Consider the following 18,521-nt stretch of genomic DNA (forward strand, 5'->3'; position numbering starts at 1 on the left):
AGGATTAGCTTAATCGGGCTTTGAACAGCTGGGCCCAGAATCGTAGGGCAGTCTATCTTACTTCATCCAAAATCGCACAGCATTCAAGACACCATTCATCGTTTTAAAGTGCTACTGTTTATTAGCCAAATATATACCTTACTTCCTTCTACAAAAACGTATGGGCACAATGGCCTGGAATCTACTTAGAAAAGTATGTAATGGTGGGCTATCATGAAAATTAGTATATAAAGTACCTGAAACATCTGGACCTGGTTACTCGAAAACGATTGAAGGAAGATTACACAGAAGAAATTTTTTTCTCCGGTGTTTTAGCAGTATTCTGCATTATCTCCTCGATATTTCAAACAATCCAATCTTCCCTCGTTGGTATGAAGTATCACAAAGATTTTGACCTTTTGTGGTGAAAATAGTGCGACAACACCTTCATTTAGTTACTAAATAATCCTAGAGCATCTTGAAAAATAAATCAACTGAATTCCTGAAAGGAACAACTTATGTTAATCAGAAAAACTAACGTAGAGAGATTTCGACGTTTCGATGGCATCCTGTCATCATTATCAAGAAAATGAAGAAAATTTACATAAGTAGACAAAACTAAACTGAAAACAATAACATGAAAATAGTCAGCCTAACTTTTTTCAAGTTGCAGTCCATTCTAACCAAGTCCATCTGTGGCCAGAGACAAATTTGAGCAATACTTTTAGGCTTCTGTTGACGAAAAAACGTTTGGAGTTTTTCATGTTAATAACACCAAATTCTCGTGATACTTCCCCTTTAACTCTGAAAGGCTAGTTAAAATTGAAGTACAAAGATAATAATTAAATAGATGACACCAGTCCAGTCCTGTGACAACTCGCGGGAAGTTTTTGCTGGGTGATTAACTGTCTGGTGGTGTTAACAGCAATTAAATGCCTATCTTGTTAGAATTATTTGTTCCCTAATTACAAGCCATTTCAAAAGAATGTTAACAATTTCCCTCCGTTTAAGTTAATCCGAGATTAAATTGAACCAAGGTTTAAATTTCCTATTTTGATTGACCAAAGTTACTCCACACCCAAACCACTTTAAAGGCTATGCCAGCCCTATAACAGGCCAAAATTCAATGCTAATTCCTAGTTACAAATTACAAGTTGAATTACAAAGCCCAAGTTTATATATATCAAGAGGAAACTGCCCTCCAAAACATCGCTAATATTTCTTGACTGAAGTTAAATAAGCATTATTGCCCTGTTTATTTTCTGACACAAGCTGTCCAAGGTCACGATAAGAGAATACGGTGCGTCCCCACACAAATGAACATAATTCAAACCGTTGTAACACAACACCCCACATGGGTAATTTCCATCTTTTTAAACAATGTGAATAAAGCGAAAGATTTGTTACGGTTGTCGCGTATCCTCTTAACCTGAGCCTGGGTTGCCTGTGGTCTGAAGACAAACATGTTTCATGTTTCAAAAATAAGTTATTGAGTTTAGACGTTTTGTTATTACAACTGAGCTTTTCCAATTTATGCCTGACCTTACTGAAAATTGGTACTAAAACTAACTTTCCCTTCCACGTTGTTGCTAGGAAACTAATCGCAAAATTATTCATGTCAAAATACTATTCAATTAGTTGCTCCCAAGTAAACTAACTTTAAAGTAGTAGTTGTTGGTAACTTGTGCAATTAAACTGACCTCGGTTTACGAAAACGCTGAAAATACTGTAACTCTAAATCACACGTTCCAAAAGGAAAAAAAAATTCGATTTCACCTTGTGAACCTTTATTTCTTATGAAAAGGGGGAGGGGGGAGGGGCTGTAAATAAGCAAAATCCGAAAGCTATGCGAGGCACCAACTCGATTTTGATAATAAAATCGGCTTATATTCGACAGTCGAATCCGCGACTGAATACGAGAGAAAAGCAGCCCCACTGATTTAAATTAAACGCTGCATTTCTCGAAAGTCGAGAAAGAATGCATACATACGGCGCTTCCCTTGACACAAAAGCGTACAATTCAGGGAACGAAACCAAATTGCGTAAAAAAGTTTTCGAAAACTTGAAAAAGTAACCCTTTGAGCTCAGGAAGAAGAGTATGCATGTAGTACTAACATTCCTTTCTAAACCTAGAACTAACCTCATTATTTTTGTCAAAGACAAAATTCTTAAGCCCCGTCTACACGAACAAATTTTATATGGCAACTTTTATGTGGCAATTTTTATTTGCCCGTGTAGATGATGAGAAATGACCAATTTTTATGTGACAACTGCATTTGCCGAAAAGCTGGCGTGTTAGTTTTTATATGGCAAATAAAAATTGCCCCATAAAAAAAATTGTCCGTGTAGACGAGATGCCACATAAAATGTGACAATTTTTTCAACGTCTGGCCCGTCTTCTGACTTTCGCCATCTTGCTTTTTGCCTTTCCATGGTCTTCTCCGCTGTACGAAATTATTACTGACGCAAATTAACAACAAATATTTGTTGACCCATCTACACGGGCAAATAAAAATTGCCACATACAGTTGCCACATAAAAATTGCTCGTGTAGACGGGGCTTTAGCGTTACCCACTCTTAGAAAATTAACCATCACAATAGTCCAGTTTCGAAGACAAAAGACGCATTTATTCAGGGTTAGCCTCAATCTGAAATAAAAGATTTACAAATCCAGTGAAAAGATGAACTTTTCACAACTCTGTGCATGGTTTTATTGTAGGATTCTGCACTTTCATGCTAACATATGGAATATTTTGTTTCAGGTTGAGGCTACCCCTGTATAAAAGTGTCTTTTGTCTTTTTATCCAGCGCTCTTAGTGAATTCGAAACTGGACTATTCTTAGCGTTACCCACTCTAACAAAATTAACCATCACAATTGAGATTATTAGATTGCCATGAGGTCATGGTAGCATTTCACTTCCACTGTAACGGAGCCAGGCATCTTGACTTGGTGGTTTCGTCTGCGTCCCATTAAATTGTGAGTTTCTTGGACCGCTCGGTCGTTGATGTCAATATTTAACTTGGCCTGGCCCATGAAGGAGTCCCAGAACCAGTTAGAATCCCACACCTAAAAAAAAGATTGATATTTTATTTTTTAGTAGAGCGATTTTCACTTGAGTGTAGAAAATAGTTTCGCGTTTGGTTTGGTTTTGTCTTACTAACGGATGGAGCAAACGTCGAATCGTTGTCGAACTTAGCCTGAGAGCAAGCTCTCGGTGAAGAGCAGTTGTTCGTGTTCCATGAACACTAAAATGCTAACAAAAGCACGGTCAAAAATGCCACTTGGAGCAACAGCTGTCGTCTCTGATACACTGCTCTTAGAGCTGTATGTAATGCGAGTCTTCTCTTTCTGTTTTTTGCAGTTAATTACCAAAGAAAAGCCCGACAAGCGCTGTATTTCGGCATTTCGCTAGCAAGCCCTAGCAGTAACTAGCCGCGCATCGAGTAAATAGCACGGGGACACGTGCTTATTCCCGTGTTTTAATGAATTAGGATCGACGCAGGTTCGACGTTTGCTACCACGCTGGAATTAAGTCGACTCTTTTTCGAACCTATTTTTAATAAATTCGACGCGACTTAGATTCGACGTTTGCCCCAGGCGTTACTAATGTTCCGTGATTGATAAGCAAAGCTCGCGGCACTATCTCAGCCAATGGGAAGCAAAACCAAAACCAATCGCGATTTGCGCGGTTTTTCACACGCTTGGCTTCGGCTACATGCATTTCCTTCGCTTTGTGATCGATAATTGCGCTGTTTACGTTAGCCTTTGTTGCAGTGGTTTCCTTTCCAAGCGAGGGCGGGAGGCGAACAAGAGCCTTTGGGGAGGGGAGACGTTCTTACTTCGCTCTCCGCCGTGTTCTCGGAAAGGAAACCATAGCTACGCAGGCCATGTTTACGTCCGTTGTGATTGGCCAGAATAATATCTTTGGTTTGGGTTTTGCGACACTCAAATGAAAAGTGGTAACACGAGTTCTTCAGCAACCAGGAGGGCTCTCAATTTGTACGAAAAACCCGTCGTTCGGTTGGGAATTCAAATGGAAAAGTCCTTTCCACTGGAAATTTGTCGATAAAAAAGGAATGCCTCCATACCTTCAGAGGTATTCTACTTTTCTCGGTTTTACCGGAATAACTGAAAAATCAGTCTCGGGGGGGGGGGGGGGGGGTAACTAATGATTAACTCCAGAGGGGGAGGGTGATAAATAAATGACTAAGTTCACTCCATTCTACCTAAAACCCAAACAAAGACCAATGATAATAATAAAGGCCCTTTTAAACGGTTTCAACATTTGCTTCAACATGCGTTCAACACAATTGTTGAACGACACGTCGGGGGCGTTTGAACAGGTCGTTCAACACTGAAAGCGTAAAACAATGTTGAAAGCTTGTTGAAAGTGTGTTGAGGCAAATTTAAACTGGTTTAAACTTTCATCCAACATCGCTTCAACATTTCCTTTGTTCTTGAAAATGTTGAATAGCGTTGAAACCGTTTGAACACTCAAGTTCATCCAACATTTGCCCAACATCCGTTCAACTTTTGTTGAACGAATGTTGGGCAAATGTTGCAACTGTTTAAACGGGCCTCAAGGGCCAGCACGAGAACAACCTCAGAGACTCAGCGGGGAGCAAGGAGCGTAAATTTGTAATGTTGTCTTTGGCCTTTAATTCTGACCTTAAGTGTACAGTGAAACAGCCATCAGGCGAAATCTCTATGATCATTCAACGCAAAAGAAATAAAGTAGGGTTTGGTCAAACATCTCGTAGAAAGAAATTTTATGTTTTATTACTGAAGGAGACTTTTTTTTTTAATTTCAAACAGCTTACAAAGATAACCACTTCACAAAGCAAAGTCGCTATACACTGCTGTGGAGTGTTTTTCCCTATACTCTGTTATTACCAAACTTACCTGAATGACCAGTCGTGTTTTCTGGGGTCTCCTGACGAAAAACAGAGCGCCGCTGTTCCACTGCGGATTTAGTGAATCTTTGGCAACGGGTGTCTTGACTTTGCGTCCTTCACAGCAGATCATGGCGTAAGGATCGGGCGCTGAAATGACAGCAGTAAAAAAGCTGCTATTGATCGAGTCGATGACCATTCTTTCGTTCTTTGTTTACATAACTGTGGTTACAGTATTCTCGGATTCAAAAGTGTACAAAGGCAAAATACAGTAGAGGCGGACACCCTCGAGACACGAAAACGGTGTCCGTTACTGGAGCTGGCCGCTTACGAAAATGGTTCTCGTAAGCGGCCACTAGAGGTGTAAAAGATAGATGGCCGTTTACGGGCGCTTGCCCAGCTAACAATAAACATTGGGAATGCAAAAAAATACCACCGTATTAAATGATTTTGTTGTTGTTGCCATTGTTGATGGCGATAACTGTAGTTCATGCACCGTAAAATCATTGTGACGAACAGCGATGTGAGGTTGATTGATTAAAATAAGATTCAGAGGCTGATGGGATTTCCTTTCGGGTGTCAACTAACGGGAGCTTAAAACAAAGGAAAAGTCTAAATCGTAACCTCTGAAAGTGTCCTCTTACAGGAATATACAGAGTTTGTATGGGAGTTCAAACGGGCTTTTGTGAATGCGGTTGTTTGTAGAGTTGTCCGCTTACGAGAGTGTCCGTTAAGAGAGCTTACACTGTACCTCGATCTGTATCAGGAGGCATCGTCCTTGATTATAAGTAGATTTGAGAGGAATAATAGTAAGAAAATTGACTTCAGGAAGGTTGGATTTTTATTTATTACTTTTTTCTTTTTTTTTTATTTTTGCCTTGCATTTTGTCTAGAAAGTGCAGCCTACATCGATGTCAGACATACAACAAAGTGCGACTGGATGTGAGGCTTGACCGCCCACGTTTAACACCGTAATATAAGATCGAATTTGCAACTTAGAGTAAGATTAGTGGCTCTTTTCGCTCGGGAAAACACAGCGAGGATAACACGCGTAGGTGGGCAAAAGTGTACCTACACATGCGGCAAGTGTCTCTTACTTTCTCACCCGACAATCCCCACAGCGAAACGAGAGGCAGTTTTCATTGGCGGGTGTATGGGAACGGTCAGGGAAGACCCCCCCCCCACACACACACACACACACACACACCTCCCCCGCAACCCCTGACTTTGAAAAACAAACGGAAACGAGGCGCTGAAATATTTCGTTTCACGAAGGGATCTGATACCCCGGTCAACTTATCTGAAGGTATCAATCTGCCACTGTTCTTACGCAACCAGCTCTTGGTGACAACACACCAGCATCCTGATTAAAACTAAGGCGTACGAAACGCTTACTATTCCATCAGTAATAAACAATTTTTTTCTTACTCATTGACAGTCGACTCGTTTTCTGAAGTCCGGTAGCTGACTTGACCGTAACGGAAATGACGCAAACAGGAGTACGACACTGAGGAAAGCAGCACCAGATTTTACTTCCGGTTGAGTGTTCTTTGTCCAGGAACCTAAATGCAATGAGGAAATTAAGAAAGGAAGGAGCTTCAGCGTAAATGTGGTGTGCGATGGTTTCGGCAACTTTTCAACGAATTACTTTTAACAGTAAACCACAGTTAGATTTTAACGTTTATGCACACCGTAGCCAGTCCACTCGTTTTTATAGACCCTAACATTTCAATATATAAGGCCACTAGCTTCTAAAGAAACTATAGCAACTATCGGTGGGGAGTGGAAACGGATGTTTCAAGGTTTTATCAACAGAGTTGATGAGGTAATTTGGCGATCGTAAAGGGATTCGAGTGTTGACGTTTCGAGCGTTAGCACTTTGTCAGGGCCAATCACTCGATTCGCTCTAATGCATGAAGGGCTAACGCTCAAAATTGTGCAAATTGTAATGTGGTATTCACTGATTGTAGTCAGTCTTTTTGTGATCGTTGCATAGGGGGGAGAGAGAGTTTTGTTCAGTTGGTAAATCCCAAAGTTAGTTGGAGCCGCTCTAGTTACAGGAACTTTCAGTCACATGCACAAAGTTTTATTGACAATGCAACCGGGTATTGTGACGGTGGTCTTTTAAACGAGTGGTCACCAAAAGAGCATCTACAGTGGAACCTCGATTTAACGAAGTGCCAAGGGACTAGGGGGATTGGTTTATTATATCGAGGTTCTGTTTCGTACATTTCAAAAGGCCCGGCTGGAGAATATCGTTCGTAAAACTGAGGACTTCCTTATATAGAGGTTCGTTAAATCGAGGTTCCACTGTGCTATATACACCTTCGAGACGAGAGAGACAGAGAGAAACGAGGGGAGGGGGGACCTTCTGGAATAAATAACTAAACGGTACGATACGACGCAAAGACTAACTTTGAAACCAACAACTTTCCGATAGAGCGGTTTTCAGTTGAGTAACGAAAGTAATTTTGAGTTTGCTTTGGTTTTGCTTTCCTGGGCTTTATGATTGGTTGACAAAGTTCGCGCCATTTTCTCAACCAATGGAAAGCCAAAGCAAAACCAATAGGCCATTTCCGAGTTGCTGTGAACCTCACTAGGAAAGCAAGGATAAGTGAAAAACTTTTTATATGAAAATTAGTTTTATTTGCAAATGAATGGAACTAATTTTCAAAACAAAAACTTTGCACTTAGCCTCGCTTTCATCGCTTTCATAATGAGGTTCAAAGTAACTCGGAAATGGTCTATCGTGTTTGGTCGCACGCGTTTTCCCGCGCTTGACGCAGAGTACATGTATTTGCTTCGAGTTCTGATTGGCTGATTGTGTTGCGTACGTCTGTTGTGATTGGCCAGAGAAATAACTCTGGTTTTCGCTTTACGACACTCAGTTGAAAACCGCTCTATTCCGACAGGGCTCGAAATAATTTCTGGAGAGTCTCCGGACACGATGACCGGTTAAATTCATTTTAGCTCGGTCATGTATCGTTTCTGTCCCGTCAAATTTATAACATAAACAACTCTTAAACCAGGGGCCCATGAAGCAAAACTGGCGTTATATATTTCCAAAAAAGTCGTTGCGTAGAGTTAATAGCACTTTAAAGCACTCATAGTCAACAATAAAAATAAATTACAGCGGCGAAATGAAAATAAGCTTATGTGTATTAAAATAAACTAACTAATAAATTATCTAATAAAAGTAAAAATATTTATAGTTTTGTGACTGGAAGTGCGTGAACCCCGATGTCTGCTTCAATGCGCGAATTGTAAACAACGGTTCTAGTTGCATTTCACCCAGGATTTCAGATCAAAGTTCCACAATACACAGCGACTCGCTACATACTGGTAACAACTGAAACAACTGAATTGCATGGACATTTTTATTTATTTCATCTTCAATGCGATTGAATATGACCGGTCAACATGACCGGCAAGACGAAAGGTTGACCAGTCAACTCCCCAATCATTACGGACATTGTCCGTTGACCGGCCGTTATTTCGAGCCCTGTTCCGATCATAAGTCTCACACGCTAACTTGTACAGACCTTACATGAAATACAATGGTGAAAGTTAAGGCACTCTAAAGAAAAAAAATTAAGTATTCTTACATTGCTTTTGAAGACTTTTCAGTGAACACTCTTAACAGGAAACTCCCAGCCTTGTTTGGCTCATACGTCGATGGTATTACCACATATCTTCCCTTCTTCATTTGGAACTTGTTCACCACTTCTCGTGCATTGATGAAGATAGAGTCGCCGGCTTTTTCAAACATTGTATGCAAGCGGTATTTTCGGTTTTCTTCAACCTGTGAATATACAAACGAGCAAACCAGTCAAAATAAAGGAGTCTCGCTAATTTCAATCTTGGTGCTTTTGAGTGCTTTTAACTTATTTTCCTGCAGAAGAAGCTGGCGATTGTCTTCTTTGCAGAGACTCGAAAAGCAAGAGATTTAGCGCTTGAACTCCACATATACATGTAAGGGATTTCACTCGATAATGAGAAAGTAAAAATTACAATCAATCAATCAATCAATCAATCAATCAATCAATCAATCAATCAATCAATCAATCAATCAACTTTGTTTAACGAGGGTGACACTTATCCGTCCGTTACGACTGACAAACCTGTAGCCCTCAGATTCCAGATCGAATTGGAATTTGGAAATATTGCTTTTTGAGGAGAGGGGAAAACCGGAGTAAATCGGAGAAAAACCTCTCGGTGCAAGGACGAGAACCAACAACAAACTCAACCCACTTAGAACTCCGTGTCCGGGAATAGAACCCGGGCCACATTGGTGGGAGGCGAGTGCTCTCACCACTGCGCCATCCCTGCTCCCCTAACAACCTTGTTAAATGTTGGTTCCTACATGTACTTCCTGTGCCCGACGTTTGCCACATTTGATCGCTGTGAGCGCAGTTTCAAATATTTCCTGCTTCCATGCTCTTAGAAGCTATACTGTTTCATTGAAGGCGAACGACGACATTGTAGTCCATAAAAAGCAAACTGCGGGAGCGCATCAATGGCCGTTTTTACACAAGAGGACGCATTACCCGTCTGGACGAACTTGGGCAAACATTCGTTGTTCGTTTGGTTATTCGTCTCTAGTATAAAGACGGGCACAAGACGCATTATGCGTCTGAACGAACTATCTTCCTTTGTTCGTCTTGAACGACGCACAAAGGAAGAAAGTTCGCACAGACGGATAATGCGTCCTCTAGTATAAAAACGGCGAATAACTGTTATAAAATCGGTAACGAATTTCCTTCGAAAGCGAGGTTTTTTCAAATGAGGCTAGATTACATCTACATGTACGCGCACTCTCTTATTCTTTCTATGGGATAGTAACGCGCGCGAGTCGCATCTTCTCGCAACTTTCGCGCGCGCTCGTGCGGTTTCCTCGCTTTGCTATCCCTACGAGAAATAAGGCTGGAACTTCTCGTTGCCTAAAACGAGGCACTCAAGAAAAACAAATAGCGCAAGGCTTCTATTCCAGGTTGGGTTGATTGCAGCATTTTGCCTCACTGTAGACTGCAGTTCACATGGAGACAAGCGCGCCTTCATATTCACACTGTACACTGCACGTTTGTATTTGGGCATCCCTTTTAAACTCAGCTGGCTCATGGGTTTTAACCTCGTTGTTAAATCTGCAGTACCTTCATAACAAAGTAGCCAATGGTATGGTTCTCTGCCCCTCTCTCCTTTTCTTTTCTCGTGTCTTCCTGCATCAGTGATATCATGACCTCGCTTTCCTCCTTAACGCTGAAGGCATACTAATAATTTGAAAACGTGATACAAGTCAGTGAGCGAATGCAATGCATCGATCAATTCGAACCTTTAGCAACACTACACGCACCCCTTCCCCCCTCCCCCTCCCCTCTTCCCCCTACTTGACCATTTTCGTGCCCGGGGAGTAGGGCATTTAACGCAAAAAGCCTTCCAGCGGGTGGGGTATTTGAACTTTGCCTGGGTGGAGCGGGGGAATTTGAGCCTGAAGTGTCAAGTTAACACCTTCTTGTCTAGCGGAATACTCGTGGTTCCTTCTCCATGCTCGAGTTCAAGAGGAAAAATGTTGCTTTGTGAGCGAATGGCTCACCAAATAGGGTCTCCATAAACTGCAGTATTTTTGAAGGAACGTATAGAAAATAGAAAATAGTCCTAAAACAGGTACGGGTTCCAAAACTCCTTGCTAAGATCTGCTTTTCCCGCATAGTCATAAACTGGACAACATAGCTATGTAGTAAAAAGCACCGTCCTTAAGTTGCGTACATAATTGCGTTGGTCTCTCATTTATTAATTATTACCAATTACATAACTGGACTGTTTTAACAGTACCTGCGGGTTCTTCAAGAAAGTGCTTCTATTTTCAACACACCCTCCAGCATTTGAGCCTTGAGTCCATCGATAGTTGTGCTTGAACACGTGCCATCTTTTTCGCAGTGAAAATATCGATTTGTTCAGCACGTGACACAGGGTGGCGTTGGTGAAGTAGATGCAGAAATCTTCAAATGCCATCCTGATGGGGGAAGAAAACGTGATTAAGGTCTGATCTGCTCTAAGCCCAAAAAGTCTTAGTTTTTGAGTATCTATCCTCCCAGTTAGCATACAGCTGTACTCACCAAAATTCGCCGTCATTCTCAAATACAATGCCAAGCTTTTCTCTGTCACTTGCCTTCAGTTTTTTCCACTCCTCGGAGCTAAAAAAAGGAATCCAAAATAACTTCAATATACATGTATTAATAATGAATCATAGGGGTGTAGAGGACAACGGATCCTGAAGACGCTGCTATACGGACAACTGAAGGAGGGGCATCGCGACCAGGGAAGACCCTTAAAGAGGTACAAGACACTGAAGGCGAACTTCAAGAGCTGCAACATTGACGTGAACTCTTCGAAAGCAACTGCCTGTGACAGAGCTCTTTGGACATACCAGTGCACACAAGGCAACACTTTGAAGTCAAAAGAGAAGCTGTGATCCTGGCAAAGAAAGAGAGGAGGAAACAGCGCTCCGCTTCTGTGGGTTCATTCTCAAGCAGCATCTGTGACCGCTCGTGTGCGTCACAAATGGGTCTTCATTCCCACATGAGGACCCACCTCGGCAAATGACTTGTCGGCCTACTCATATGTCGTATCGACAGAAGAATCCATTAATTCATTCATAGGGGTGTGGACCCCCTCCCACTCCCCCCCCTCCCCCCCAAAAAAAGGGTTTCTCAATGCCCCTCTTTCACCTTTTTTTGCGGCAGGAGCGTCATGATAGTAGCACGTGTAAGCTTACGAACCGTGTGTCAACTGTATGACTTGTGTGGATGAAATCAGCCTTTGATCTTTGGCTAAAGGGTGGCTCTCATATGATCACCAATTGATTGCTATATCGCTGAAAATTGATAATGCGAAAGAAAAACTAGAAATTTAAAGTGAAAATGTAACCTATATATAGAGGGAATATTATCTTAAACATAATTTCTGGGAAATTACACTTATGGAAGAATGTAATTCCACCAAAGCTTCATGCCGTTTAAAGAAAAAAAATAAAACATTTCTCCTATGGTAATTTGATATCAATAGGGAAGTAACTTTTGGCTGAGGAAGGAAATTTTGTGGATGGTTGTCTTTTGAGACTGATGAGAAAAAGGAATGAAGGAAGAACATAGAACATAGGAAGAATGAAGGAAGGAAGGAAGGAAGGAAGGAAGGAAGGAAGGAAGGAAGGAAGGAAGGAAGGAAGGAAGGAAGGAAGGAAGGAAGGAAGGAAGGAAGGAAGGAAGGAAGGAAGGAAGGAAGGAAGGAAGGAAGGAAGGAAGGAAGAGGAACACTAAGTGCCAAGCATATCTGTAAGCATAAGATGAACAAATTTATTAAACTAATTACTCATCGCTCCACGGTCCATTCCACTCTTTTTGTCCCCAGGGATTTCTGAGTCGGATCATGTGAAGATGCTGACGATTGAACAAACTAAAGAGGCCGTCACCAATAGTGATCTGGCAAAAACAAGGAGTAATATAAAATCATCATGGCATCTGTACATGTACATGCATGGCAATAACATTGGGAAAAAGAAGGGTTCTGTATAAAAACGGTCTGGCTTTGTCCCTTACATTAAAGGGGAAGTACAGTACTCTTTTCTTAAGAATGGTGAAATAAGACCTTAACTTGGCTACAAAATAATTCTAGAACAACGAGAGGAAAGAAATCAACTCAATTCTTGAAAGGAACATCTCAGTCTTGATCTGTTCTAGCGCATTTTGGAAACAAAAATGTGAGAACTAGAAAAACATTAGCCTAACATTTTTCAAGTTTCAATCCATTCTGACCTACATGTACTCTGTCTCTGACTAGAGACACTAATCAACAGTTTTGTTTCACTGGGGCGATAATTTATTACAAAACTAGACAATTATTTTCTTATTTCTGTTGACAGACAAATGTTTTTGGGTTTTCAAACAACATCAAATTCTCGTGATACTTTCCTTTGATGTAGACCAGCTTAGGCAGGTGAATGTTAGCATGCACACAGTTACAGTCACCCTACATGTATGCCACGCGTGACTGGGTGTTTTTGAAATTTGAACGGAAGTTTGAAATTTACTTGTCAGTTTTGAACATTGCCGGCGAGATTTCAGGGTTCCCGTAGAAATTTCCCTAGTTTATTGACAGTACAAAAGCTATGATTTTTTCTTTTCATTACAGCATTTAAGCACAAATTTTTCCCGAACATTTTGAATTTTTTTGCAGTTGATGCACCTTTTTTGATGCCATTCAAATGCTTGCCATTACAAAGAGAAATTCAAATGTTCATTATTTTCATTCTCAGAAATACTCGTCCTGCATGACATAGGTTGACTTTAAAGTATGTATTTACTCACGCGACAGTTTTAATGGGTCAGCTGTAACTGTAGGGTCACAACTAGCTGTACCTTTTTAACTGCAGTGACGCCATAGGCATGGCCCATAACTAGGCCAGTTTCTGTGCGTTTTTCCATCTCATCTCTGTTTTTGATCTACAAAAGGAACAATAACTTACAATTTCATAAATAATTATAGACATACAGGCACTATTTTTTCTCCTGAGCAATAGAGTACTAGTAATTAAAAGTCTGACGTCACAAATATTTTAATTTTTGAAATTATAGGATTTGTTAAGATGTTTGCAAAGAGCATGATGAAAAATACCTGCTTGCCAAAAATCAGCTTCTTACTGCAATTGGGGAGCGAGATATTGGGAGTTTTATTCTCCAATGACTTCATACAAAGTCTTCAAATGTTTGGAACAGAGACAAAATTACAAGGATTTGTATGGGGTCATTGGAGCATTAAACAATACTAATATCTCATCCCCAAATTGCAATATAAGATGATGATTTTTGGCAAGTGGGCATTTTTCATCATGCTCTTTGCAAACATCTTTAGTTAATAAATCCCATAATTTTGGGAATTTAGTGTTTGTAATGTCATCACATAACTTTTATAATTAGTACTCTATTCCCAACATACAAACATATAATCATACAAACACAAAAAAGACCTCTACAGTTAGAATTGAGTTACTCACTCGTATGGAAGCACTGATCAGTGACTTTTCGCGCATGGCCCTCTCCATGCTTTTGAACAAAGCCTGCCTCTTCTCCAAATCCTGGCTATATCCACCATCCTTAAGGTTAACAGACTCGCACACTCCACCAGTAAAATCTACCAAGGCATCCCCTGTATTACCGGCCTCAAGTGCCTCATATGAACCAGCCAACCTGAGAAAAAAAAAATAACAGTTGAAGTGTTTACTGCAAGAAGGGCTTTTTTTGGCAAAAAGTCAGAAAACAGGATTCTTGTGGGAATCCTATACAGGATCCCATACGATTTTATGTCACTCTGTTATTGTTAAAGGATCCAAGTAGTCACTGAGTGCAATTAGGATGATCTTAGCTTGAAGCCAATAGGATTCTACATTTGTACAAGTACAATGAATGTAGGATGTACAATGTTCAATGTACAATATGATATAATGTAGAAGTGCATGTAAGCACAGGATCTTGCATCGATACTAGATTAATCACATCAAAATTGCCTTAAGGTTATCGTATACCTTTAGAGGTGTCTCACATCCAAGCGATGTACACTGTAGCGTGTCCAGTTTAAACTATAGATACCTGAACCCTCATATCAAATTAAAGCTTATAGAGCTAGCTATCAAACTATGCCAAGAATTTTGAAATAAAATGAATTACCGAATTTTTAGCACTGTTTTCTCGAATCAATTTTTTCACTTGGAGGAGACACTTTAAAGAGCTAAAATTGTTCGTTTGCCTTCAAATTTGGACAGTAGCTAGTTTAACATGTAAACAACAAAAGTGTGTCCGCCAATTTCTTCTTTCGAAATAGTTTTTCTTCGAGAGCAATTTTTGTAAGATCACTCCACATTTTTTTTATCCTATTTCGAAAGTGTTCTGAAACTTTTCACTGCGATTGAATATGGCAAAATGCATTTATTTAGCAATTAGCTAATTGTGGATGCCTTTCTTAAAGCTACCTATGGAATTGCACATCCTTAGCTCCAGTGGAAAGGCATTCCAAAGCTGGGGGCACATATACTGTAGCTCTTAGAAAATCCTGTATGCAGGATTTTGCTAACAGGTTTTAATACTACTCAATTTACAGATCCTCACTTTGCATAAGCCTTTTCAATCAAAGCACTCCAAAACTCGTTCTTCTCAGTGGAGTGAATGTACACCAACTTGCCGCCAATTGTCGGCAGCAGGTCATCGACAAGGACTTCAGTCCACTGACCCTGACGGTAAAACCTGAACCTAAAGATGCCCTGATAATTGCCGACATGTTCAGGATCCCATTCTTGGTGTTTCATCTCTGGGATCACCTAAAAATTATAAATAATTCATCAAAGATGGGAATTACAGAGAAATGAAACACTGTTTACACATATGGAATTACAGTCTGTGGAACCTCTCCTTACGGACACCTCTTTAATACAGACATCTCTCTCACATACATGTATTATAGACAGTTCACTTGGTCCCTGAAACAGACACCTCTATAATATGGACACTTTTTCCTGTCCCCTTGGTGTCCGTAATAAAGAGGTTCAACTGTATACAGTAACTGTCAACAACACAACAAGTATTATTTTCCACTAAAAACATTAACGTTATGCAGATGACAATTTCATGCTATTTTAACCAATGATATATTCATTCTAATATTTGTCATCTACATGTACACGAGTGAGACATACAGTGTACTGCATGAATGAACAAATTACATGTAACTGGCCAGTGGGAATTGAACTCAGACTCAAATGGCCTGATTGCTTTGGTTGTTGAATATTGTGCTGGTCCAGAAAATATCCATACCCCCACCCCACAGAAGGTTTTTGTTTTGCACCCCCTCCCCCCAGGAAATTCCAGTTTACATGTACCTGTACATGTAGCTTTATACTTTGCTTTTAAAATTTTGACTTTTAAGACCCCCTCCCACTAATGGGTGGATATGGATTTTTTTTTCTGGAACTGCACATTGTAAACTGGTTAGAGTCCATTGCAAAATTGATAGAAGAGTGTTGACAGGTACAGTGTATGGCATTTAATACAATGTAGCCAGCTGTTTTTTCAACATGGCAAGATATAAAATCTCCTAGTTGTTCATCTTAGGCCATAGGCCAGTCCATAGTCCATAGGTTACAGAATGGTACACACAAGGAAATGTACACTATATATGAAGGACAAACCTTCTCTAAGAGAGACGGTTCCAACGCCAGTGAAGAACATGCCGCTACAAACCAACAGTTACCCAGTTTGCCTTGTGTTACATCATGACTGCTCATTCCATCAACAAAAAGGCGTGGGGGATCTGGAGCACAGACATCCTGCAATTCGGTCAAAAGAGCATCTTTCATCCGAGGTCATGTTCAGTGGTTTATGTTTTACAGGGGTAGAAAATTTACCTGCTTAACATACTTGTACAATTAGTAATTAAATGTATCATACTGTATGGAATCAGAAAGTTTTGCAATCCTCACCCTGAAGTATTTGAATGTCAAATTTACGGCCAGTATGGCTTTGGCACTATATACTTGCTAAATACGAAATTAATCACCCAAAGTTTTGGTCTCCAACAAAGTAACAAAGTAAAATGCCAAACATTGCCCTAAAGTTCTCAACCACCACCACTGATTAGACTTGCCATATGTACAACTGTATTGGGGATCAGTTGTCATGTTCATCACACAAGGACATTTTACCACCCTCTTTCCCCTGTCATCCTTTTTGGTAAACTCACTATTATAATTGTGTCATGAATATGAGTGAACCAAGCTTAATAGACCCTGAGTTGTTATTTGCAGTTGTTAGACAATGGCCAGCATGTTTAAATGAGAAGCACAATGCATTCTAATAATCTATTTGATCATTTGAATCTTGAAAAAGTAATTCTCATTAGTATTTGCAATAATAATTTCTCCTGAGCCTGAAAATAACAGATTTTTTTCTTTTTAATGATTTTTTGAAAAGTGATTGTTATGGTCATAATCTGGCACTGTTTCCAATTCCATGTGTGTCCCCAGGTGGGGTACTTGGGTATAAACGTGACAAAGGGTCCGACGGAGCCTAACATTTTGAACCCAAAAAAATACATGCAAAAAAATACAAGACTGGAGATTATTCTAAGCATGCTTTTGGATCTTGCGGGAACTTTGGCTTGAATTGCGTAACAACTATTAGCCTGGCGGAAATTCGAACCCAAAAAAATATGCGCAGATTTCTTAGACCCCAAAAAAATACACAGTGAAATCTTCGACCCAAAAAAATACAGAAGTTGAAAATTTTAGACCCAAAAAAATATGTCAGACCCCCCCCCCCCCCCCCATGTCACGTTTAATTATCCCCCCTGGGCATGTGTCACCATGCAGGTGCCCAATCACTGATAGGGGTGATTCCAGCCACTGCGACAAAGGAGGTAAAAATATGGTAATCGGTCTTTAAGGACAGCTAGGTAACCCTATTCAAGCTGATGACCATTTGACAACAGTTGAAAGAAATTATTTAACAGGTGAATGCACAAAATAATAATATTATTGCAAGGAATACTAGTGTGATTAATGTACTGAAAGGCACCCAGGGGTTGTTTGAAAACTTTAAAGATACCTTCTGCTGGGAGTGAAAATATTTTGCACTGAGCGGGCGCGAAATAAACATTTTGATCGGGATGCTTTAAGTTTTCGATCTCTACAGTAAGCATGTATTCTTTTTGACCCAGAATGACAATAAAACTCTGCCAAAACCGATGTCTGCACGCAAATTCAGCTTAACATCCAAAAGTTTTTAATGCGTGAAGAAACAGCCATTTCAAACGCTGAGTGGAGTAGGCAGAACATTATTAGAGTGCTATACAATTAATGGCATGTATTTACGTTCGGAATGTAAACAGCCAATATTTCAGAGATTAATTTATTAGTCTAAATTATCGACGACGAACGTAAATAAGTTAACACCTTGTAAACCATACAGGATTTGCCAAGCAAAATGGAGTTGATCTGAAAAATATTAATTATGAACACGTGGATTAAATTTGAACGAGCGTTGTAAACAGATCGAGGTACAGTTTTTCACCTAGACATTCCAGCTTTTAGTCAGCTTATTATTATTTCGAACAAAGGTTTTAATAGCCTTGATGGAAAAGACTTTTCTCGTGAATAAGTCTTCCAATGTATTGTCTGCAAAATGAAACTTTGATAACGATAAAGCTGTTGGAGACTTAGTTCGTTTCTTAGGAAGCGCTGCAAAAACGAAACCATTTTTTCTTTTAAGCTTACCTTCGGTCTCTTCCATTCAACTGGTTCAGGCGGAGTCGCTCGACTAAAATACAAGGACTTCGTTTCTGGTGGGAATTCAGGATCCACAAAGAGCCTTTCATCCCTCTCGCATTGAGCTTTTAGCTTGCTGTAACGTTGGTTCTTGAAATAATGTAGCTTGACCATCGTTTATCGTGGAAAAGATACAGCCACGTTATTGTTGATCTCCCAACTTGATAACAGAAATGTCGAGAAGCCTAGTAATCATTCGCGCGGAAACCGACAAAAGATTGAAGTTGATTGAAATGCACACCTCGAATACAGTAATGCCATTGGCTGACCTTGACAGGAAAGAG

The 18,521-nt window shown here is 40.1% G+C and overlaps 1 protein-coding gene across 2 annotated transcripts; it reads right to left on the minus strand.

Annotated features, from left to right (window-relative positions):
• Positions 1-98: 98 nt before the first annotated feature.
• LOC146450842 (calpain-5-like) lies at positions 99-18,426 on the minus strand. Of its 2 annotated transcripts, XR_014860213.1 has the most exons (14): positions 18,187-18,426; positions 16,105-16,242; positions 15,029-15,237; positions 13,921-14,113; positions 13,286-13,369; positions 12,240-12,349; positions 10,988-11,065; positions 10,704-10,884; positions 10,025-10,141; positions 8,480-8,676; positions 6,303-6,436; positions 4,885-5,024; positions 1,409-3,048; positions 99-1,251 (listed from the first exon to the last, which is right to left on the minus strand). XR_014860213.1 is itself a non-coding variant. In XM_085099903.1 (13 exons), exons 1-13 carry the CDS (start codon positions 18,349-18,351, stop codon positions 2,866-2,868), a joined length of 1,929 nt encoding a protein of 642 aa, XP_084956029.1. In that variant the 5' UTR covers positions 18,352-18,426; the 3' UTR covers positions 99-2,865. The 2 variants fall into 2 exon arrangements, 1 of the variants encoding a protein (XP_084956029.1); XM_085099903.1 differs by having other exon boundaries at positions 99-3,048.
• Positions 18,427-18,521: the final 95 nt, after the last annotated feature.

This window comes from Pavona decussata, unplaced genomic scaffold, assembly GCF_977016875.1.
Source record: "Pavona decussata unplaced genomic scaffold, jaPavDecu1.1 SCAFFOLD_417, whole genome shotgun sequence".
NCBI lineage: Eukaryota > Metazoa > Cnidaria > Anthozoa > Scleractinia > Agariciidae > Pavona > Pavona decussata.